Source organism: Saccostrea echinata, unplaced genomic scaffold (assembly GCF_033153115.1).
Source record: "Saccostrea echinata isolate AGI-Se365-2 ecotype Australia unplaced genomic scaffold, CSIRO_AGI_Sech_v1 ptg000010l, whole genome shotgun sequence".
Taxonomy (NCBI): Eukaryota; Metazoa; Mollusca; class Bivalvia; order Ostreida; family Ostreidae; genus Saccostrea; species Saccostrea echinata.
In genome coordinates, this window is record NW_026889759.1 from 2,096,150 (window position 1) to 2,122,986 (window position 26,837).

The 26,837-nt window shown below is 33.8% G+C and overlaps 1 protein-coding gene across 2 annotated transcripts in view; it reads right to left on the reverse strand.

Moving 5' to 3' along the window:
• Positions 1-15,209: 15,209 nt before the first annotated feature.
• The window catches only part of LOC133184124 (uncharacterized), a 46,969-nt gene continuing 35,341 nt past the window's right edge, over positions 15,210-26,837 (reverse strand). For both annotated transcript variants that reach the window (XM_061318990.1, XM_061318991.1), the window contains 4 exons: positions 26,127-26,705; positions 19,042-19,763; positions 16,794-17,953; positions 15,210-16,434 (listed from right to left, as the gene is read on the reverse strand). In XM_061318990.1, the coding sequence (XP_061174974.1) occupies positions 16,347-16,434; positions 16,794-17,953; positions 19,042-19,763; positions 26,127-26,705 (2,549 nt within the window). In that variant the 3' untranslated portion in view covers positions 15,210-16,346. The remainder of the gene's footprint in view (positions 16,435-16,793; positions 17,954-19,041; positions 19,764-26,126; positions 26,706-26,837) is intronic.

Here is a 26,837-nt window from a genome sequence, read left to right on the forward strand (position 1 = left end):
ATCCCCTCTGCAGGGGGAAAATCGATTAGTATTATTTTTATACTTTACCTGAAAAATAAGATATTTAATTCTTAGTCAGAAGGTGTGGGTTTCCGGGGAGGGGGCATTTAATTTACGCTTTATTCATTCTTAATCCATTCCACCTGATAAAATTAACATTTAATTAATGTTAAATTAACATTTACAGATACAAATTACCATCGATTAAAATTTTATTTTATTTCAAAGATGGAAATTTTGGGCATTTCATATAATCCACATGAAAATAGATAAAAGGTTTTCATTTCGACCATTTGCAGGAGACAAAGTTGAAAATTTTGAAATTCAGCTACAGTTGGGCTGATGCCATGGAAGAAGAGGACAGAAGACAAGAGGTATTTTGTATATATCACTTGACAACTATCCAAAAGATTGTCTCCCCAACTCTACTTAATTAATTGCCAGGAATCTCAATATATTGCGAATTTTCTTCGTCTCATTCAAAAATGATTTAAAAAATCGTTTTGTTTTTTTTTTTGTTAATTTCAATTTTAACAATTTTAGTGCATCTTTTTTCAGTCGTAAAGAAAATGTCATCATTCAGACAACATTTGAAGCGTACTGAATGAATAATTTCATGAAAATGTGCAATTGTAAAGCATTTGTGTTAGTTTGAACTGCTTCTACAAAAAAGGATTACTTAAGAAACCTTAGCTGTCACAATAATAAAACTGTTCCAATGAGAAAAAATCGACAAAAGATTTTAATAATATTTCTACGTAAAGGATTATAACTATAACAACGTTTAGAATATGACTTAACAACGCAATTGAATTTACACAAAGCATAAAAAAAGACGAAGTCTCAATCATTGCTACAAAAAAAAAAATAACACCAGAGAAAGTAGTAAGAGTGGTTTTTTTTTTTTTTACATTATCTATTTATTTTATTTTATTTTTAGATTCTCAAAAAGGATGTGGTTTTAGATTTTGGTGAAGAGGCCGTGCGGGATGTGGTAAGTGTTAAAGAGTTATTGATATCTATGTTCTAAACACTCCATGTTTAGAGCACTCATTTTTCCTCCATATGGAGACGTCACCATATACCGGTAAAGGGTTTCAAATTTAAACCTTTACTCGGCACTTAGGGCCATTGAGCAGTGAGGGTTCTTTATCGTGCCAACGCCTACCGTGACACGGGGCCTCGGTTTTTAAGGTCTCATCCGAAGGACCCGCAACTTTCAGTTCAAAGTTCCGAGCGCTTGGCGAAGGAATAGTCACTACCTATTTTTTATCGACTTAGGTCAGTCGCAGCCGTAAATTAAACACAGGCCTTAACAATCATGGAGCCCTTAAAAAGGAGAAAACAAAATCGAAGAGTAAACTTTAATAAAATAAAGTAAAATATAAAATTCCTAGTTAGAACTTGGTGATTTTTAAAACAAACATTAAATTATTTTTTTTGTCATTGCTCAATATCCATTCCACCTGATAATATTAATTATCTAATACAAATTACTACTAAAAGTAATTGCATATTAGGTGAAAATTTTGAGCAAAGAGTGAAATCAAATTCCCACTTCGACTATTTTTTTTTTTTCAGGAGACAAAGTTGAAAATATTGAAATTCGAATATAGCTGGGCTGAGGCCATGGAAGAAGAAGACAGGAGACAGCAGGTATTTTATCAAACTGGGGGGCGACAACATTTTTTTTATGATGCTTACTCCTCCTAGGCACCTGATTTCCCCCTCTGGAATTTCCGGGGGATCCGTGTTTTATTAATATGTCCTGTTAACAGATTTTTTGTTTTTGTTTTTTGAGATCGATCACTGATCGTTATTCTCACCTTTTTCATTCAGAAGTATATATACTTTTATACTTATTTTAGTGAAGTTGTAAACGACCTTCATTCTGTACAAATTAGCATCTAATTTTTGTGATATAAATAAATTGTGTTAATGATGGGGAAAAAATCATTATTACAACTTAATATTGTTTAATTACAGGAGGAAAATAAAAGACAAGACCTGATAAAAAGAATCCTTGAACAGGTGCAGGTAAAAAATGAAATTAATTTAACATACCGTATACAGAACAGAAGAATTTCGGGGGAGGGGGGTTCTGAGATGTTGATTCTTGATAATTTTATTTTTGACTCCTATATAGATATATGTTTACTTTTTTCTAGAATAAAATCAAAGAAAAGAAAAATCATCATGAAATACTCGGAAAAGTCCATAAAGAGCTACTGGTAAGATACAAAATTAAATGATGTGTATCTTTAATTAGTAATATGCTTCAAAACCTTTACTTAACAACAATTGCACGTACAATGTACATTTAAATGTTAAAAGTAAATTTGGGTCTTTTTTAGATAAAAATTCAGCAAAAGAATCATCGTCAAGAGACATTGAAAAAAGTGCATGAGGAACTACTGGTAAGCAACCCCCTCCCCCTCAAATAGATATTCGCGCTTAATTATAAAGTATTTTATTTCTACATTTGCAAATACAGAATATATTATAGTTAAATTCATTTTCCCCTAGACAAAATTGAAAGAAAGGGAGGTTTTTAAAAAATCTTTTAAAAATGATCATGCCAAATTATTATTTTCTTTTTCAGACACGTACATCAAGTATCCAAGTTAAGATCGACCATCGACAATCTCTACAAAAAATCCATGAGGAGTTATCGGTAAGAGGTTAACTCTATACATGTATTCAGACTTGCCCTATAATTCATGACGTAAAATATTATTATGCAATCTTACTAGAAGTAAATATGATTTTCTTGTAGATAAAACATCAGGAAAAGGAGCATTTTAAACAGATTCTGAGGAAAATTCACGAAGAGTTACTGGTAAGGGGAAATAAATCATTATAATTCCTGTATATACTTGAGTACAAGTCATTATATATTTGCATTTGCAAATACCTTTTTATACATAAATGTATTTTTTTTCCCTTGAAGACAAAGTTCAAAGAAAGGGAGTCACATCAACAGACCATGAGAGATCTCCACAAAGAGCTTCTAGTAAGTAAACAACATTTTATTTTTAATTTATGGTAAATAAATTATCCTTTTTTTATTTGATTATGCAGATCAAGTTTTTTTATTTAAAATTTTAACATTTTTTTTCCACAGACAAAACTAAAAGAAAAGAAAGCAGTTAAACAGATGATGTCCAAACTTCATGAAGAGCTACTGGTAAGGGAAAAAAATCAGGCAGTTATACATGTATCAGAAATTATGAAAATAGATAAATTATTTTTTGTCTGAATTTCAATTGATTTCTAAAAGTATAAACTATTGGTAAGCAACCAGATAAAAAAAAAAGGAAGACCATTTAGACAGTTGTGCTTAATTATAAAGTATTTTATTTCTACATTTGCACATACAGAATATATAATAGTTAAATTCATTTTTTCCTCCAGGCAAAATTCAAAGGAAGGAAGTACTTGTTTTCAGAAAGATTAAAAAAATCTTTAAAAAATGATCATGGCAAATTAATTTTTTTTCCAGACAAGTATCCAAGTTAAGATTGACCATCGACAATCCCTACAAAAAATCCATGAGGAGTTATTGGTAAGAGGTTAACTCTGTACATGTATTCAGACTTGCCCTATAATTCATGATATAAAATATTATTATGCAATCTTACTAGAAGTAAAATATGATTTTCTTGTAGATAAAACATCAGGAAAAGGAGCGTTATAAACGGATTCTGAGGAAAATTCACGAAGAGTTACTGGTAAGGGGAAATAAATCATTATAATTCCTGAACTAAAGGAATCTGTTTTATGTACCGGTAAACTGTTAAGAGAGCTCCTGTGCCCTTAATGGTAATTGGAACTTTTTGAAATTTACTTGAGTACAAGTCATTATATATTTGCATTTGCAAATACCTTTTTATACATAAATGTATTTTTTTCCTTGAAGACAAAGTTCAAAGAAAGGGAGTCACATCAACAGACTATTAGAGATCTCCACAAAGAGCTTCTAGTAAGAAAGCAACATTTTATTTTTAATTAATGTTTTATAAAGTATCATTTTTTTTTATTGAGTGTGCAGGTCAAGTATTTTTAAATCTAAAATTTTAACAATTTTTTAACAGACAAAACTAAAAGAAAAGAGAACAGTTAAACAGATGCTGTCCAAACTTCATGAAGAACTACTGGTGAGAAAAAAAAAAATCAGGCAGTTATACATATATAAAAAGTGAAGAAAATAGGTGAAATATTTTTCATTTGAATTTCATTTGATGTCTAAAAGTATAAATTAAGTTAAACCGGTGAGATTTTAATTTATTTTTTTATTTTATTTATTTATTTTTGTTTTACAAAACTCGAGGAAAGAAAAACATCACAATTTAATAAAACTATGGTACACAAAGAGCTGCTCTTTAATTAAAGATCAGATAAACATTTATGTAAACATACTTAATCAAATAGCATTGAGTTTAATGATATATTTAAAAATGTTCATTTCAAATTAAAATTTAAAATTATTTTTCTAGACATATATGAAAGCAAAGATGGATCGTCTGCAGTTTCTGCAAAAAGTCCACAGGGAGCTTTTGGTAAGAGGTTAAAAATTATACAAGTTTATCATTTTTTTTTAATCTATGACCTGTTATGAGGAGAATACTACACAACACATAATATGATGGAGAATTAAAGGTGTATACATAATTCTGTTTTACAGAGTTGGCATTCAAGGAAAGAAAAAGAAAGAGAACATTTTGTCCCAAGAAGACTGTTCTTGTTCAATATTGAGACTTTCAAGACTCCTTCAAAGGTACAATGTTAATTCAGTTGAAGATGCAATTCATACAACTAAAATTCAAGTTTATTATTATTGAATACATATATATATATATTAAGTAGTGGGAGGCATACAAAAAGTTGGCACATCGTGAAACTGAAATATCTGGTCCTCTTCTATATGAATGCATAGTCATTTTATTGATGTTTTAGGGTATTTTATTTTTGAAATTTTGCTGTATTATAAATATTTTCTTAACATCTCTAATTTTAGATTGAACTGAAAGGCGACAAATGTACAGGACACTGTAAACTGGATATCAAAGATAACAGTTTAATGCCATATAATAGTATCAGTGAGAGCAAGACTGCAGTCCATACACAAAAGGTACATATTTTAAGGATGTTCGACCTTCTGATAAGAGAGATAACTCTCACTGAAATAAATGACTTTTATTCCTTTTAAAATTTGTCAAGTTAAAAAGTTATTTCTGTCAAATTTTGACCCGCAGGGAATGCTGAAATTGTGTGCAATGAAAAAACAACTTAAAATTTTCAAAAAAACATTAGTATTAAAACAAAAATTTATATGAGTAAACAAAGAGATATGACAGAAATAATACATGTCGTGTTATTCTGATTTACTTAGTGATTGATATTGTTATTTTGTAGAAAACAAGAGGAAAGAAGATGCTGAGAAGTCGATTAAGAAAGTTTTTCGGTCTAAAGTAAAACTGACAACCAACAAACTGAGGAAATAAATAAATGATCTTCATATGACACTTATTTATAGCTTGGACTATTTACAGTTAATCTTTACGTCCATTTCATTCGAATTCTTAGTGTAAACGTCTATTATAAGAGAAATAGATCCGATGAATTGAACTGATTTTTTTTTTATTTCTGCATCAAAATTGTACAAGTGTGAAAATTAGTACATAGAAATTTATTCACATTTCCTGTATTTTTAGTGCAGGTTTTTAAGTATACGTCCGGTCATTTTTTGTTTAATTCACCCACATGTGAAATGTCCCTCAACATGACACTCATTTACTTTTTAACCCACCAGTTCGTTGTTTTCATTATTAAAGCACTTCTGAAGTTAAGAAACACAGTAAATGTGCTTCTTTTTACAACTTAGACATACACCACGTTTCTCTCGGTTTGCAATGGTTTTCTTGGGGTGAAATTTTTCAGTGTTACACTGAACTACATGCAATGTTTATTATATCATATTGAATGTTTTATACAAGTTTATATTACAGTGATCTTGCGCTCATGAATTCTGCGCAGTCAATTTTTTTCGGGGGGGGGGGGGGATCACCCGTTGTCAAGCAATGTTAACTGTTGCTACGCTGGAGGGTGTGGCTTCATTATTCAGCAGGTAATAGTGTTTTTTAACAAATGTTTCCCGACGAATCAGATTCAACTAAATTACAACAAAGTATAATATCACAAATTGTAATAATTGCGATAGATGTGATATTTTTATGAAATGAGGGAAATCGTCAATAAATACTTCTTAATAGTTGATCCCGTTCTTCAAATGTATTTTGAAAAACATTTCGTATTGATGTTTAAAGTTGAAAATAATGCGTGCAAAATGTCTATAGTTATTCAAAATGCCATACTCCTCGTTAGTTGCCATGATTAGAATTACTAAAATATGTTAGAATTTCTTGATTTGAAGCATTCTTCAGTTTTTCTTGATTTGAAGCATTTGATTTTTTTTTTTTTTGCTCTAGTTCCTCAGAATGTTCTTTTCTATATAATAATAAATCGAAGAGAAAAAAATATACCCTCCCCCCCCCCCCCCCCCGGTCTATTGCTTCTGTTAAAAAGACAGTTAAACACAATTGTTTCTATTCTATAAATGATAATTTTAACATTTGCGTTAATAAATTATGTGTGGATGTCAAGAATACAAAATATATATGTAAAGAAAGTTTATTTACTTGCCATAACGTAATGGCTTAAGATGAAATACATGTATCTTTTATATTATTTAATTAAATCAGACTATAATATTTCATAAACTTAATACTTTATTTTGTGTTATCACATTTTGCGTTAAATTTAACTAGGCAAAATGTAATACAATGTAAACCCATTTTATTACATTAATTAAGCGTTGTTATTAAATTTTGCGCTCTTACATTAATTTCCAATTTTTACATCTGCACGGATCAAACCCAGATTGTATATTTATTATCCGAGAGTTTATAAGTAACCAGTCTGCTAATCAAGACACTACAAATAAAATACCAAGACCCACAACGCCCACTTGAGTTTCCTTGGCCCTGTTGTCATTTAAAAAGATATTCCTTCGATATTCCCATGTTAAAATTTAGATCCCTTATTGTGGCCTCACCCTAGCCCCAAGGTGTCATAACTTAACGACCAAATTTGATGCCGGAAAAAAACGTATCATATATGACTAATCTAAAAGGTGAAGATGAAGAACGATCATCAATCTCATATAAATCCAGTTTACAAAACGAATCGTGAACAGGGAAAAAAAACGGACCCTGGAAACACCAAAGTGGGAGTGGGTGCCTAGAAGGAGTTAGCATCCCTGTTGACCGGTCATACCCGCCGTAAGCCCTGTGTATTGACCAAGTAGACGGAGTACTTCGCAGCTCTGTTAAGGCTGCATAAAGGGGGCGGGGCCTAATTTATACGGGAAAAGTTTAGTGTGACATCACACAAATATAGCAATTCCTTACAATAACAGAAAATGAAATAATTTGCGAATCTAAACTGCATAAGAGTAATGAACTACATCAAAACTTACCACTGAATTCATTTTTGTCGCTAGTTAAATCCCACACAGCAAGATATAAACAAGTCACTGATCGCAATGCACTTGTCGAAATGACGTCATCATGGTAAAGTTTGACGCATTTTATGTGCAGTGAGAGGCGGATCAAGTAATTTTTTCACAGTGAAAAATGCATTTTATTATTAAACAGAATATTATTTGCAAATCTTAGGTAGACCATTAATACAAATCTGAAACGTTTGTTAAGTGACATTATTTAAAAGATATCGAGAGAATGTATTGAATTAATAATACAGTGTTTTTGTCTACAGGGTGTGCATGTTTCACGCCGAGGTGCCTCATTAAATCGCCTTTTCGCAAGGGCATACACTTAATAGATCTTGACCATTTTTTTAAATACACATAACGGACGTATTCCTTAACTTGAAAAGTGCTGCTGCTTTCCTGAAATCGATAGCATACTTTAATAACTAAATAAAATACTTGGTAAAGGTCACACATATTTCGACATTAGCCAGATAACTTGAAATTTAAACTAATAAAATGCGAATTCTATTTAAAGCAGCAGCACTTTCCATAAACTACAAGTTCTGTAGAAACAATCTATTACTTTAATTTTTAATTTTAACTAGGGTATGCCCTTGCGATATTGAAATTTGTTTGTGACCTACATGCAGTGCACATTACATGCATTTATCACGTGACGATCAAATAACGTGACCAAACCAAATTCAGTACAGAGTGGGGTATACAATGTTATTTCAAAGAATGTTGAAGTCGTAAGATAATATAGTACCTTTACAAAAATAAATTCAGTTTTAAAAGGTATGTATTTATGCACGTTTATATTCTATTGATTTCTTTGAAGTACGCCTTAACAGTGCTGCGTTCGTACTCAAATTTATTTAGTTTAAAACCAATGATCTAACAAATGATATGAAACCTGTCAGACAAATTACGACCCAATTGATGATAGGTTGTATTAAATTTTACAAAAAAGGTCATTATAACGACCGTACAATTTGCGAAAGGCTTACTTTAATCGGGGTTGTTAAAATCCGTATAACATCAACTTATTTGTCAGTTGCTTGTCTCTGTTTGAAAATTTGTCGTATTCAGAGCATGCTCTTGGGTATCCAATCAGCTGGGAGACATAAACACCATATGCATGCACATGATGCTGAAATATCGATGCATAAATAAGGGACATTGACGATGGAAAAGCTGAAGTCATCCCGTTTTTCATACAGTTTAATTATACGAAGCAGATGTGGCAGACTCTGTAGTGTCCTTTATTTCGCCTTCACTGTCATATATCGAGTCGACATATGAATGAAAATAACTATTGTTAATTCGCTTGATAAAACGTCGGTATATCTAAATGCTGAGTTGAAGGCTACAGCAAGAGTTTTCTTCTTCTCATGGAGACTTTTATTGAATAAAATCTGCTTCATAGGAATGTAAAAAAAAAAAAAAATATGACTGAGCGGCTAATAAGCACCACAATCAGTGCCCATCGTTCCAATAGACTGTTGGAAGACCTGGTGTCCAAAGACACATATATATTGTCAATGAGGAACTCCAGCATCATTTTAATATCAACTTCAGAGTACTTGTATGTAGAATCAGAATAATTTTCAACAAAGTCATTTTGTAGTAGACCAATCACAAGATATGGAAATGCACCAAATCTATTTTTATTGAGGAAGCAGTTGTCTATGATGTTAAAAATCCTTTGTTTTTTTAATATATAGTGAAGAATTGTTGTGTAAATGAAATATGGAGGTAACGAACAGTAATCAAGCTCAAAAGTCCATTGAAACAATACAAATGGGGAACAGAGCAAAGACAGACCTCTAAAAACACCAGAAGTGGGATCAGGTGCCACGAAGGACTAAGCATTCCCTGTCGAACGGTCACCCGCCGTGTACTCCTTGTCATGATCGGACAAACGGGAAAATCCGCAGACAATTCAGTGTAAATAATGGTCTAACAATTAGTATGAAAAACATTGGTCAGCATAGATAACATTTGCTGACAAGGTCATTGTATCTACCATAGAACTTGCGAGAAGTTGACTTAAACGAGAAAGAAAAGTCGAATGTTTTGATGCTATTTATGTTTGAAAAACCCTGAGCCTTTAAATTTTCCAAAAGTTATTTGGAGTTTCTGGTAAACACCATTTCTTGAATACTAGTATGCTGTTGAACAATTCGCCTGAAGTTCTCCTTCATGGCGATTAATATTTTGATGAGGAGTAAAAATAAGGGATTTGTTGATCATTTACGCGATCCTGCAAGATTTTTATGAAGTTCTCAATCCAGTATAGGTACGGTAAATCTACCTAATGTAGCCCTGCTGTTCTGGAGAAAAAGATTTTTTCATGATTTGTTCCTTTATTCATGTATTATTAGTATGTAAAAGTTATTAGTATGTAAAAGTTGACCTCCGATTTTAGCCCCATTCTAACTTCAGTGTCCATAATTTGAACAAACTTGAACCAACATGACATGGGAAAGAGTATGTTCAGGCACGTAGTATCAGCAAATACTTATTAGTATTGAAAGTTCCATTTAAAGGCAAGCCCCCCCCCCCCCATTTTTTGTTGAAAAGAGAGGAACACCCACACTGCCCCCGCATTCAAAAACCCTCACCCCCATCCCTCTCTAATTTGGGCAGTTTGTTTTTGTTGTTCGTTTGTTTTTCTTGTTGTTGTTTTTTTTTTGTGAACAACAACAAAAAAAAAAAAAAAAAAAAAAAAAATCAGACATCTTCTGCCCCCCCCCCCCTTTTTTTGGTTGAAAAACGATGCTGCATCCCTGCTCACGTTTTTAAATAGAGTTGTCTTTCTTCGTGCATGTTTTGGCGTTAAAATAGCTTCAACTACGCCAATGACCCACCCCCTCTTTATCTTATAGATACTTTGGAATCAGCTCTCGTTAAATTAAGTATACACTGAACAGTCAAGCTCCCCAGACTCCAACATAGACACACCAGAACAGTATGTAAGGCTTCTGCAAATATTCTGAGCCTGGGGTTAGGAGAGGTGATAAAACACAAGAGTGAATAAATAGCAAGAAGAAAAATGTTTCATTTGAAAAAAAAAAATACAGCACTTTACATATCAACTTGAAAAATATTACCTCAGTTTAGAATATTTACGTGTACAACTATTGTCCATCTACTATATAAATGTATGGTGTATGTTTATATTTATAAATAAATAGGGACTTATTAAAAGGAAGTATCTGTATGATAATTTTTCTTTTTTTGTTCAGTGAAATGTATGTTTTTGTTGAAAATTACAGGCGTGTACATGGGGGCAACTTCCCAAAATAATCTGACAGGCAAAAACAAAACAAAACAAAAAAAAAAACAAAAAACAAAACAGAACAAAACAAAACAAACAAACAAACAAAAACAAAAATGCACTGACCAAAAGAGGGGGGGGCAACTTCCAAATATTATCTAACAACCCAAAAAGAAAAAAAACTTCAAAAAAAAAAAAATAAATAATAATACCCTCTCCCCCCCCCCCCCAACCCCTGGACCCACCAGGGGGCTCTGTACTACCGAGGGAGCTTGCCAGTGTGACACCAAAATTTACTGTCCAAATCCTGGCTTTGCCTGTGCTCAACCTTACAACATCACAAAGTTGGGGGGGGGGGGCAGCATCTAAAGGAAAATTTACTATAGCAAAAACTATACGAAGAAAAAAGTAACCCCCCCTTTTCCAACGTTCTACGAGCCTGAATTGGGCATGTGTAGTTCAAAAGATAAGCATCCACCTATGTAAACAGTTGCTCATAGATATATAAGTTTTAAACGGACGTCTCCGTCGTCTCAAGCCACGGTCTGGATCTATCCTACCGGCCAGAATGGGAGAGGATCGTTCAAGTATTGTCGATATGACAATAATGACCTTTTCCTCGAGATACGCTCTTTTTATGATTTTTTTAAAATTTACAATCAATTAAAAATACATTCGTTAATCCCGGTGATTAAATTTTTACACATTGTCCAAGACCTCCAGAGACATTTTCGTAGTACAAAACTTTTATTTCCTTATAAATTAACTAGATGAGTTCTAAGGCAGTAATTTTTCCATCATTTTTTTAACCATTAAAGATGTATACTCTGCATTAAACACTACTTTTCTAAGTCTTATTGCCCCGTGTTCTCTGTAATTTCAAATCGAAAGTTTATCACTTTCGTTTAAGTTCTGTTGCTCCATGATGTTGTTCTGTGGACCCCATCTTTGGAAAAAATTGAAAGTTTCAAAATTTCAGCAAAACTCTGTACATGATCTCCTTTTCTTCTTTCATTTTTAATATAAAAAAGAACAAGAGGCCCAAGGGCCTTAACGGTCACCTGAGTATAATACAACAATTTAGAAGTTAAATACACTGATAGATGAAGCTTTGTTGCCCTAAAGCAAGAAAAGTAGGAAGATCAGCATAAACAAAATAATTAGTCTAGTATTCAGTATCAACTCATAACTTAAGTTTAATCTGTCCCCCACTTAACACTATCACCATGCAGACTATTAACAAACTATTAGTGCTTCTGTACTATTTTTAAACCCATATTAAGACCTCTAGCATTGACCTCTCTTATGGTCTTTGAAGAACTTTTAATAAAATAAGTTATTTTTGTCTCATTTTTATTTATCTATTACTTACAGGTCTACCTGATTATTAAAACTAAGAAAGTACTTTTTGAATTATACGATTAACATTCTTGCATAATTATCTTATTCTATTAACCTTTCAAATACATTATTTACAGTGATTAATTATCAAAGGTGAATGGAAAAGGGGAATAAATTCTCTCAGTAGAATACAAATTAATAGAGCCCTGCCCAGGACCAGAATGCTTAGACAAATGGTCCAGATGTTCAAAAATTTGGTAGAAATACGCTTACTTATATCATTTAAACTTTTACTCAGTTTGCTTCTGATATGCCCAGAAGCAGAGAAGAATTTCACAGGTACAATGCATTTTCACTACAGATTCAACAAAGCCTTACCCTAACACCAGAACCCAAGACCAAAGGTCAAGAAATTTACAAATTTGGAAGAGTTACCCTCATCATCATAACTATGGACTTCAAAGAATTAACACTTTTCCACTATATTATCAAAAGCCCCCCCCCCCCCCTTCCTCGTTATGCCAGAACCTCTGACCCTAGGACCACAAGATTTAAAAATTCTGTTCGAAGCTCCCATTTTCATCATAGCTAAGAAATTTATTTATCAGCTCAACACGAAGGAGCAGACAGGATTAATTAATGATTAATTAATAGAATTAATGCATTTTCACTATATAATCAATAGACCCCCCCTCCCCCCCCTCAAGAACCCCAAAAACTGAGGCCATATATTTAAAAATTTTGGAAGAGGCATCCTTGCCTATCATAATCATGCACTTAGTTTGTTTAAATAATCTCCAGTAGCAAAGAAGAAGATTTTCATAGAATCAATGCATTTTCACTATATAATCAATAGAGCCCCGCCCTAACACCAGAATCCCTGACCCTGGGACCATGAAATTCACAATTTTTAAAAAGGCATCCTTATGCATCATAACCATGCACTTAGTTTGTTTAAATAATACCCAGGAGCAGAGAAGAAGATTTTCAAGGAAATAATGCATTTTCACTATATAATCAATAGAGCCCCGCCCAACACCAGAACCCTGACCTAGGGGCCATGGCTTTCACAATTCTGGAAGGGACCCACCTCCTCATCATAACCATATACTTAGTTTATCACCTAAATGCCCAGGAGCAGAGGAGAAGATTTTCAAAGAATTAGTGCTTTTTCACTATATAATCTATAGAGCCCCACCCTGGGGCCAGAACCCCTGACCCTGGGGCCATGAATTTCACAATTTTGGAAGAGGCACTCTTGCTCATCATAACTATGTACTTACTTAGTTCCCTTATTTAATACCCAGGAGCAGAGAAGAAGATTTTCAAAGAATTAATGCATTTTCACTATATAATCAATAGAGCCCTGCCCTTACACCAGAACCCCTAACCCCGGGGCCATGAATTTCAAAATTTTGGAAGAGGCACTCTTGCTCATCATAACTTTGTACTTAGTTACTTTATTTAATACCCAGGAGCAGAGAAGAAGATTTTCAAAGAATTAATGCATTTTCACTATATAATCAATAGAGCCCTGCCCTAACACCAGAACCCCTGATCCAGGGGCCATGAATTTCACAATTTTGGAAGAGGCTCTCTTGCTCATTATAACTATGTACTTAGTTACTTTACTTAATACCCAGGAGCAGAGAAGAAGATTTTCAAAGAATTAATGCATTTTCCCTATATAATCAATAGAGCCCTGCCCTTACACCAGAACCCCTAACCCCGGGGCCATGAATTTCAAACTTTTGGAAGAGGCACTCTTGCTCATCATAACTTTGTACTTAGTTACTTTATTTAATACCCAGGAGCAGAGAAGAAGATTTTCAAAGAATTAATGCATTTTCCCTATATAATCAATAGAGCCCTGCCCTTACACCAGAACCCCTAACCCCGGGGCCATGAATTTCAAACTTTTGGAAGAGGCACTCTTGCTCATCATAACTTTGTACTTAGTTACTTTATTTAATACCCAGGAGCAGAGAAGAAAATTTTCAAAGAATTAATGCATTTTCACTATATAATCTATAGAGCCCCGCCCTAACACCAGAACCCCTGATCCAGGGGCCATGAATTTCACAATTTTGGAAGAGGCACTCTTGCTATTCATAACTATGTACTTAGTTACTTTATTTAATACCCAGGAGCAGAGAAGAAGATTTTCAAAGAAATAATGCATTTTCACTATATGATCTATATAGCCCCACCCTGGGGCCAGAACCCCTCACCCTGGGGCCATGAATTTCACAATTTTGGAAGAGGCACTTTTGCTCATCATAACTATGTACTTAGTTACTTTATTTAATACCCAGGAGCAGAGAAGAAGATTTTCAAAGATTTAATGCATTTTCACTATATAATCTATAGAGCCATGCCCTAACATCAGAACCCCTGACCCTGGGGCCATGAATTTCACAATTTTGGAAGAGGCACTCTTGCTCTTCATAACTATTACTTAGTTCCCTTATTTAATACCCAGGAGCAGAGAAGAAGATTTTCAAAGAAATAATGCACTTTCACTATATGATCTATTATAGCCCCACCCTGGGGCCAGAACCCCTGACCCTGGGGCCATGAATTTCACAATTTTGGTAGAGGGCTCCATGCTTATTACAATGATGCCAACAGTTTGACTGCTTGATTTCCAGGAGTAAAGAAGAAGATTTTTAAAGATTGCATTATTTTTGGTGGTTTTAGCCTCACCTCTCAGGCCCCAGGGGGGCAGGGACCATGAAATTCACAATTTTTGTTCCCCTTCACCCATATATGCTATATGCCAAATTTGGTTGAAATTGGTTAAGCGGTATCAGAGAAGCTGAAAATGTTCAAATGTTAACGTGCGACGCACGCCGACGGACGAGAACGTATAGCAATAGGTCACCTGAGTGACTCAGGTGACCTAAAAAAAGGGACATGTCTCACAGCCTATCTTGTGCATGCTGTTTTCCATTCCGAGAAATGAGCTTTAATCAGAGCTTCCTTAAAGAATCCCTCCTTTCCGCTATCCTAATATACATATACGGAAATCACTTATTATAATGGCAGATATATTTTATTCAAAAATAACATATATATTGTACAATTTTATTAACAATATAATTATTTAATATCATAACATGGCAATAAAAAGGTTGATTATTTGCACTATTACACTTTTATATATAGTGTGTGTGTGGTACATAAATAAAATTAGCATCATATTGGGGTCTGATTCATGTAGAATTCATGAACCTGTACAAAATTTAAATCAAGATTTATCTCTGAATAAATATGAAATTTGAAAAGCTATAACAATAATATTAATCTTTTGACATGAACAGGAGATTTTCACTGATAGGTTGGACATTGTTGTGTTACTGGCAGATGAAAAAGATGACCAATGCATCACTTCCTGTTTGAAGAAAAACTCATTGAAATGGGCCAACTTTTCTGGTGCTAAAAATACCCAGATGCAAATTTGTCCAGCATGTCTGTATCACAAAACTGTGACTCAAGTTTTAAGCAAGTCACTACCTAACAAATGTCCAAGCTATGAATGAGATTGTACTATATTTGCCTGGAAATAAATGTATAAATGAAATGATTTTTTTTTCTCAAGCATTATTCTGGATACATAGTATTCACACTTGCAAAGCAAACAAGAAATCTTTGTCAACTTTTTGCATGCATTCCATAACAGTTAATATGTATTTAAATCATAACCCACATTACATAATATATGTTTTGCAAAAATTAAGCATAATCAAATGTGTGTGGTAATACTGTTATATTACATAATACATGGAAATCAAAAAATTTAAAATATTTAAAATATATGTACAAATATTTCATCCTAATGCGGTAAAAAAGCCATTTCCATCATTTGATATTTGTGGCAGTAAAATATTGTACTGGTCTGACCACAGTAACCTCATCTCTCTTTGTTCAGTTTGATATTAAAAAATATAAAGTATATATCACAGAGTCCATACAGCTCTTCTCCTTATCATCAATACATAACAGCTTTCAAAACTGGTAAGATTCTAGTATTTGTATTGAAGCATAGCTACCAATATGGTTCCTTCTTGAATAATATTTTCACGAAGCTTTGATAATTTTAGAAATCATGTGACTCATACACCCACAACTATTGGTAATGTTGACCTTGTTGAACTCTGGGTATACTGATCACACCTGTTCAAACTGTGCTTTCCGGCTGCTGAGATTATTGTCCCTCGGACTTGTAGGTGGGCTCAGTGTACCGCCTCTCGATTTCCTTTCAAAAAAGAACATATTAAACAGTCAGTATGGTAAGATTGTAAAATACAAAAATAATAAGGAACTGCTAACATTTGTCTTTTTCACAGGAAAATGATTAGAAATTAATTTAAAAAAAAATATTTAAATTTACTTCCTTGTTAGTTACATCTTTATAAAGGCAAATCATTTTTTTGATAATTAATCATGATTTGCGAGAATTAACTTATGCAGCCATATAAATGTTAGACAAATATATCAATCACTGCATACATATAAGAATTATTTAAAAGAATGACAATTAGAACTTAACCACAAAAGTAATCATAGCTGAGTATGAAAAATCTTAATAAATTTGATTTCCTCAATAGAACTTACTTCAGTTCCTCCTCTCTCTCCCTCATCTCCCTCAGTTCTTTCTCAATTTTGGACTCGGCTTGATTTCTAGACTCCCTGTATGAAAAAGAGGCCCCACCAGTTTTAACAGTTGGCCTCTTGTATTTGACTGGCTCTTCCTTGCTGATCTGTGGAGACATCTTTGGGGGTTCCACATCACCATTTTCGGATGGGGTGTTTGATGAACTTGGACTATCACCAGGGGGAGGAAGGGTTGATGTACTTTTCCTGGTTACAAAATTTCTTTTCACTGGTCCTTCGTTTTTAGGAATCCCAGCAACTTCTGCATATTTTAATGTCCCTATGTGTTCCTCAGAAGTTGAAATAATCTTTCCCTCATCTCGAAGCTTGTGTTCCCTCTCTTTCTGTTTTAAAATTTCATTTTGTAGCCTTGATGTTGCAAAGTTTCTCATGGATTTGGTTCCCTCCGCTGTGTTGACTTTGTTTCTGTAATTATATGACACAGGTTCTTCATTCACTGAGGATTTTTCCGAGACATCATCCCCTGCTGGTTTAACGACCTCAGAAAGTAATGGCAGTCCTTTCTGACGCCTCAGTTCATTTTCTCTTTCTCTTGCTATTCTGATTTCACGTTCAATAGGAGTTTCCTTCCTTTCCACCGGCTTGGAGTCTGTCTCATCCTCTTCTGCCGAGTCTGCAATGGGCTGAACACGCACGGAGCGTGAAGGGGTGTGACTAGAAATTTTGGGGGACTGAACACTTGGAGATTGTTGCCATGTCTTTTTCACTGTTTCTTGTGTAGGTGTTTTGGGTGGTTGTTTGATTGTTGTTTCAGGAGCAGGGTTAGGCTTGTTACCTCCCTGCATTCGCTCTCTCATCCTACGAATTTCCTCTTCCCTCTCCTTTGCCTCTCGTAACTCTTTTGCGATAAGGCTTTCTCCTTCATGATGAAAAGGTTCTTGAATTGCCTCTTCATATGTGACTTGCTTATTGTTGGTCACTGGTGCCTCCATCTTTTCCGGTTCTCTTGAAACTGGTTCCACCTTTTCCGGTTCTATATCTTTTACTTCTGGCTCTTTCTTCAGTGAGTGTCTTTTGGCGATTTCTTCCTCTCGCTCTTTCTGGAGACGAATTTCCTTGGCAATGAGGCTCTCTCTACTGCTATCTCGATTCTCTTCATCCTGTGGATAAAAATATTCAGTCCTTGTTAAAACAGTGTAACATGTGTGAGTTGCCAATAAAATCAATCACACACACAAAGCTTCATTCAAGGTATATTGATAAAGAATAAGACGGCTAATGCAATACTTAAATAAAAGCCATAAATCATCTACAACATATATAACAATATGTACGGTAGTTGTTTTTTTTTCATTAAAAAAAAAATCTTTTTTTCAAGGTTTTATATTTATAAATCAAATAATTCTAAAATGATGGAGGCTCTTAATTGGAACAAAAACCCATTTAGCTACATTTCTAAAGTAGAACTTTATCATTTAATCTCACAAAATCAATCTTCAACAATTATTTTAACATGCTTTTAAACTGTAAAAAACATACACATTTTAAAATTTTTAACCTACCAGGTAATTGAGTAATCTTTAATGATATCAGGTAAAAAGCCGTAAACTTTCAGTGTGTTTCATTATATACCCAACAAATACGTTATCCAACTCCATTATGCACACAAACTTGGGCTGGGTCAAATCTCAGCCAAGATTTTATTGAACAGGTATGTAGGTTGTAAATTTCATTGGATGCCAATATTTTGACTTGTTAAATGACACACATCAAGTAAAATTTGTGTAGGATGGCTGAATTTTCTTTTTATCAGAATTTTTCGTTACTAGGCGTTTAATGCAATTGCTGAAGAGTTTTCCGGTAATAGTTTATTTTCATCTTTAGAGATTTATCAAACAGCCTTTTCAATTGGTCAAACAGCACCCCCACTGTAATTTGTTAACTTATGCTTTCATCAAAATTTATTTTTTTTCAAGCCTCCTTTTCACTATTTAACATACATGTACATTTATGTGCTTAATCTACAAGTCAGTGGTTGCTTATATTTTTCACATTAATAATTTATAGTAACACATATTCTCTCATCATGCATTATTCATCATAAAATATTTCCTTTTATATTCCTTTATATTCAGCACGATAAATTCTACACAGAATAGCTACAATCATGCACCTTACATGGTTCAATTAATATTGGATTTGTTACCTGAAATCAAGAGAATTTATGTGTGATTTGACCCTTACTAACCTGAGGGGTGACAGCCGGTGGGGGCTTTGTTGTCAAGGCCTCCTCTCTTTCTTTCTGCTCCTCAATTTCCTGTTGAATCAATGTCTCTCGTTTCTGAAGCTCTGATCCCCGATCAGCCTCCGTCATCTCATGGTACATTGTTTTAAACTCGGTGTTGTTGTTTTCATTTTCAAACATTTTCGTATTGACCTGATTTTTAGAAGCATTCTGTCGTTTGGAAAGTTCCATGCGTTCTTCTTGTTCTTTTCGCAACATCTCCTCTCTTTCGTTTGCAAGACGAATTTCACGTTCGATTGCACTTTCATTTGCGTAAGGGTCGTCCTCCATTTTGAATGATTTTTTTGGCTGTGCGTCTTCGACTTCTGGTTGAGGAATAGCTTTGGAAGATGAATTGGGCTTATAAGGAAGTTTTACTTCCCAATGTTTGACTGGTGTGCCTGATTTCTTGGGAGTTACCTTTGCAGGACTTGGGTCAGATTTGCCAGAACTCTGTAAGATGGTCTCCCACTGTTTCCTAGTGGAGTTTAAGTCTGCTATGGACTCCCTGTTTACAGTGTCCGTATTTCCATCTTCTTGTACAACATTCTGACTATAAAGGTCTACTTTGGGAGGTACTTCATCAAAGTTTATAGGTGCTCCTTTGGACTTCACTGGTGAATGAAGATCTTTGTTGTCATTCACCTCTAATACAACACTGCTTTTGACATCTGCTTGCTTACTCTCTGAAACACATAATTTTCTTAAATAAACTTCAAATCAAGACTTCAACTTTCAACCTGTTTCAAAGAAAATTGGTAAAAAAGTGCTGATCACTGGCAGATTTTCAGTCCATACATTTCTATCAACCATGCATGCCTACTTTTGTTTCCCTATGAGATCTGAAACAAATCAATAAAATCCTAAGCCACCTTTCCCAAGACAAACAGAAGCAGACGTTCAAACAGGTAACTCTATCTAACATTAGATAAATACACTGATTCATTTCAGGGTAAATGTACTACACAGAGACATACCATCAAAATTCTTCAGTCAAATTAAGTGTTATTTTTAATCCTCTAATTCACACAGTCTAGTGAGTTAATCCAAAAGTTTTCTTAGAAGATTTTAAACGTAATCTAATAACCTCTAAATGTACATCCACCTTCCTCTAAGTAAAAAAAGAATGTGACTCAGACACATTAATTACACGCAAGTACACCTGAAGGTTTAAATCACAATGTCATCAAATGAAAAATAAAAAAAATATGAATCTTTAATACCTGTCAGATATATATGCACATGCGAAGCACACAATGCTTCACCAATGACACCTCCGGCAAATTATCATTGCACTAAAACAGTTATGGCTTCTCTTTTAATCGAATGCAAAATTAAGGACAGTGACGTAAACGGGAGTTACCTGGTCGGGCGGTGTTAAAATGTTTACCTACCTGTTGGATATCCGTCTGACAGACAGAAAGATAAGAAGTCCCTCTACTTATAGCACAGCTTTAAACATGCGACTTTTTTAGGACTTGATGATGTCACTTGGGTATGATCATGCATGTTCTTTTTAATATTCATACTCCGACAATAATAATTCACTTACCCATATATATATCCTTCCTTAAGAATTTTCAATATTTACTTAGTTGTATTTAAATTCTTGTTATATTCTATCTTTTAATCACATATTGAAAAGAATGAAATTCTTTGAAAATTAAATTCCTCAAATGTTTACTTTTCATTCAAACCAATGGTTTAAAAGTAGAATAACTGGAGGTTTCAGCCGTCCCTTTCTTTGACTGATCAACACTTTTTTTCAGAGGGCCAGGCACTTTTGTGTTGAGTATTTGCATTACCTGTTTCAGGAATATGAAGAATTAGAGTCGCATTTGATGAAAAGGTTTCAATGTCTGCCATTTCATAACATTAACAACAATCTCACAAATATTTGCTCATATAAATCAATTCCTCATGCAAATTCAGTCTCCTTTGAATTTCATACTGTTTAGCACTTAGCAAAAAAGTATTCCTCGGCCACAAAGTCAGAGAAATTATAAAGTCAACTAAATAGGGCTTTTGCCCAATGTTTGATATATAAGCAGGTGTATTTCACTGAATAATCTCCCTCTTTAGTCAGGTATACTGGAAGACCCTGTATCTCGATCTCTCTGATGCACCTGGTTTGAAACTGTTCAAACTTTTCACTCCAATCTAGATAAGCCTCACCCTATACTTGTGGCCACTGTTTGTTTCGTTAATCTGGCCAGGTAAAATTAATTATGTAGGTACATCTCTGACAATTCAGGAAATATTGTCTAGAAAGGGTGAAAAAATTAATGTCAACCCTTCTGATAACGACCAACAGGCCTGGAGGTTACATCTGGCCTTAGTGTCTTGCCATTGCCCCGAGCTTGCATGACAACCAACACAAAGGCCAAAAATCTTGCCCTTCCAAGTAACACAACATATATATCACTGCATATGCAGACATTTTTAAGATATTAAAGAAATCATATCAAATATCAATTTGATATGCAGAAAATGTAAAAATTATACCAGGTCTCTGTCCCACATCTTTTCACCTTATTTTAAAAAACTCCCCCATAAAAGAATAATAAATATGCATATATTAATGCAGTTGCTGTTTCTTACATACATGAATATTATCTCATTTATTAAATCTGCTGTGAGTGTGGGCAACGAGCTTGTTCCCCAACAGAAAGTTTTTAATATAATATATCCTACATGTCTTGATTTGTCTACAGATTAAAACATTAATGTCTGTAATCTCTCATCATGCCTCCATTCATGTTCATTTGTCATAAATTTTAGGGTATTTAGACTTTCTGATTATTTTAAAACCCCTCCAGACTGACTATAAATTAAATTTCCACACATATCTCTACTGGTTAAGATGGTGAGATAATGAATTTTTAGATACCATGGGCATAAACCTTTGTATAGATATACAATGACATTCACTGCTCAGTGCTCAATTACACTATTGCTTTCTATGGCCTATATTAATTCTATGCAAAATTTATTCAGAGGATTATATATATCTGCAGAATTAAGAGCAGTTTTAGCATTTTCCCTATGCTGTTGATATGAAAAAGCATTAACATTATTTTTTGGGGGGGAAAAGTGGAAGAGAAATGACATATTTAAATTATTAAACCACCTGATGTTAAACAAAAGAAAGAGAATCACTATTGTATGAATGTATAACAATATTTTAAAATGAAAAGGCCTTTTTGCAATGTTTTTACTTTAAGAACAAGATTCAATTTATATCAAAATGTATACCCTGCATAATATAAATGTCCTCAAAATGAAAAACCTTCACCATATAAATGTCCAATCTACATGAACTGAATTTCATAATAATAACAAAACCATATTAAATCAAAAAATATTTGCTTGCCAAGCTCTACAAACAACTTTACCAATATAGGATTACCGAAATTGATGTGCACAAATTTTGAGAATAAAATAAATCCACAAAGTTGTCTTAAACAAGTAAATGATGTCTTGAGACCGGCTACATACCATAAATGAGAAAGGGAGAAGACTGGGGAGTGTCCATTAATTAATAATTAGTCTTTCCTGAAACATCCAGACCAGTATAGCTAGAGGTATGAATACAAATATACCCATATACCTTGATAAGATAAATCCTACATAACACAAATAGTTGACACATCAGTACACAATTGTCCATGCACTACAATAAAAGGAAACAGATAACAATCCATCATTACCTGTTATCTTAATTTTGTTGTCCTCAGCCACTGCCATGATTTGTTAACAATCTCCAGGATAGATGCAGAATTATATATGTATGATCAATACCTAAAATACAGGTAGATCTAGGACGTGGATAAGAATTACCAAAAGTAATTAAGACAATGATTTTTTCCCCTCTTTCAGTTCCCCAAACTGCAGCACACTACAACACCAAAGTGACCAACTCCTTGACCACCTCAGCAGAACTGAGGAAATCGAATTTCTGCATAGGTAACTAAGGCTTTACCTAATTACACCTGTAATTCTGTAAAATGCCAATTAACCTCACTTACCTTGTCAGTGACGATAATTACCCCTTCTTAATGACTTAGTTCATTACCACTTAATTGTTTTCACTTTGTTCTTGTGTTTATTTAAGAGAAATAATTAAGACCTCAAAATTTTTTCACTTCCTAACAAATTTTAGTTTAATCCATCTGTATATATATATTTTGATCTACTTCAATGTTTTTTTTTTTTTTTTGAAACTAGAAGAAAATTTTAATCAATACACATTATAAAATAACTGAAATTAATTTGCAAATAATTTCAAAATGACACATAATTCTCTGGAAATAAATTTGAAGTATCTTAAACTCAAGCCCGATTTACTTACAAATTAAGTAGACTGCAAATTTTTCAGCATAGTATTTTTTGTTCCATTACCCTTGAGGCTATGAAATATCGACATCCAGAACCCATCAAGGATTGGAATACTATAAGTGCCATTTTATGATGTTGATCTTGGAAACAGAGTTACGTCCATTATCTCACCTGTTTTCTGCACATAATATATCCGCATCCTGGCACTTCTTCACCGGCTGCCAACCACGGGTTTTGGATATTGATCACAGATCTATTCTCATAACTAATGGCTCAATTTTACAATATTACACCATGTATGAATTTGTTCCTGCACTTATAACACTAATTTACAAGATTACAATAGCCAAAATCAACATTTGGACAAGTAGATTAATATCGCAGGTAATGTGATTAGACAAATTAAAAGATTATACAGGTAAGTTTAAAAATGAAAGTAGATACTGGCTATTATTGTCCTTATATATGCTCAGATAAACAAAACAATCTCAAGAATCTCGGAGATCCACAATTCCAGTGAATTGCAGTTAACTTTTGTCCCATGTGTAATCACATTACAAAGGTACGGCTAGATGGTACCCGGCATCCTGCCAAGTTCCTGTTTTATCTTGGGTCGCATAAAAGCCTTACACACCCTTCTATAGCACCCATTCAGTACGCTTATTTGGCATAAATTCGGTAACAAACATGGCTATTCAGTGAGGTGATAAGTCACTTAGAAACTGTCTCAGCAAAGACAATCCAATAATATGTACGACCATCCACCACCTGAATACAGAAGTCTGTTTAGAATACCAACTACCCATATCACTCAAGACTTTTCAAAGTTAAGTATATATCTGCTTCAAAATCAATAGATGAAATCAATTCTTTCAAACAATACCTTTCTTTACAAATTGTAACCCAATGTCACTTTTTTTCTACTGCTTGGAAAGCAGTTCTTTGTGAAATTCAAACCTAAATAGCGAAATCGTTAACACAGTATTAATTTACCTCCACTGCATGTGTGTGTAAACTTAGATGAACATTGTAATCAATACAAAACATCATGCTGCAGCTATTTACATTGATACTTGTAAAATTACTTGCTAAGCCTTTAATTAATAATTAAAAATCTAAAGAACTAAATCAATTCCATGGTATTATATACTTTTTTGGTCACATATAAAAATTACAGCAATGAAAATCAAATAAGGAAGCAAGGAAAACTAACCTGTTTGGTAAGGGCTCCTTAAAGTGAATGGAAAAGAAGTGGGATTTTTTTTCTCTTTACATATTACATCAACCCCCTAGCAAGCAATGACCCATCTCCCCTCAACAACCCTGGCTTTTTTGTGTAGGAGATAATAAGACATGTGAAGTGATGGTTATCTAATGCCTACAACAGTTGACCATTTCAGTTTGTCAAAGACTTTAGCCCTCAGAAAATAGCCAAAGGAATTTAAACAACTTGTTGATTTAATCATGTTTGTTGGTCAATTAGCACACAATAGTGTCAATGGAGGAATAAGACAAGGCCACAACCTAAGTGTTTGATTCTTTACATTTAACAACATTCTTGTGCTTATCTGTTTTCATAATTTCAAGAATTAGACACTGACTCAGACAATTTCACCAGTTTTGTCTGAGTTACATAACTTAAATTCCTCTTTTTTAAAGAACTGAATCATAATAGAACTCGTGCATTCTAGCTAGTATGATACTTTTTGTTCCTAGGACAAAAGTGATTGTAAAATAATGTTAATACATTATTACTGGTCTGTTATTGCATTAAATCACCTGATATGCTAATAATTCTCATTTTCTTTATTTGAAATTTTAAGTATAACCATAATCATTGTATAATTTGCTAACTTCTCAAGAAGGAATTTAAGTTAAAAAATCTTGACAATTAAAGTGAAATATCTTCATACATACACAATAGTTGGCAGTCTGGGAAAGTATCATTTCAATACAGTACAAGATACATTTCAATTGTTATGGGAAAAAAAGAACAGAAAAATACCATAAAATCCCTTAACAATAGTTTTAAAACCCAAATATTAAAAAAAAACTAACCAACCTTACAGTGTCTACATTTTAAAAAGTTGTCTGCATATAAGTTCCGCAAGAAAAAGCTTTCATGTCATAATTCATAAACACAAATAGATCCACCTCATAACACAACCAGGAAATGAAGAAAATAAGAAAAAAAACCTTAATTTAAGTTTTGAAACTGTCCTACCTCAAGGTGACAATAGCAAAAAAACAAGCACATATCATTGTCAAATCCTTAAACAGGTTCTAAAATGGGAAAACAGGTTAGCAAACTTTACCTGTATGGTCTGCACCTGAAGACGTGAATCAACGTGATCTTGCCATTGAATAAATTAATTGTACAAACTGTATAAAAGTTCAATTACATTCTCTCTCTGTTAGAATCAAGTTATTTAATAAATACAGCTCTTTTCAAATATGCCAATCCTTTTATCTGTCCGAATTAATCAGCTGTGAAAACGTGAGGGTTATCTTTCTTTGATCGTACAGGTAAGTAATGAATAGAGGCATAAAAATAAATTCAGGTAACGTGGATAATTAAGTAAAAAAAAAAGAAATAAAATAAGAATGAAGTACTATAGATTTGAAAGTACTCCTCAATTTTTTTTTTACAGTGGCACAGGTATACAGATCCAAGTACTTTGCATTAAAGACTGTAGGAAAAAAAGTCTTACCATCATTTGCTGAAACCACTGCAAACTCTGTGATGCCCCTCCTCTTCACCATGGACTGACTAATCACAGCCTTCCTCTCTCCATCTACCTTCTGCAGGTGCTCATCAGACATCTCCTTGGAAGTGGATCGGATTGTCATCTTGGGAGGCTGATTAACAGTCTCAGAAAACTGCTGTGCCTTTTTAACAAAAATCTTGGTCTCTGTGTGTGGTACCTCCGTTACGTAGGATGAATGAGTCTGGTAAGACACCTCAGAGGCAGTGGGAACAAACTCAGGCTTGGCTTCAGTCTTAGTTACCATGGCATCTTCTGATGGCAAGGACTCGGAAGTTGGCTCACTTTCAGCCAGAGTGACCTTGACCTGCTCCACCGTGTCTGAGATGACCTCATCCTTGACATCCTCCAGGGTGCTGCTGAGGCTCACCTGGTTGGAGTTGACCATGTCCTCGAAGGCCGAGTCTGCCTGAGATGTGGGCGACTGGACACTGGTGCTGTGAGAGAGAAGCTGTATCTCACCACAGTCTTCTATCTCATCGTCCATCAGATTCAGAGGGATATGATGGTCAGTTTTGTCATCTCCTGATTCAAAAATACAGATTTCTTCCATTACAAATTTACCTTGAATATGTATTCCAATTTACAAGTTAACTAAACACCTTTTATATCATTCATAATGTGCAATTCATTGAAATCCATCAATTTGATTTTTTT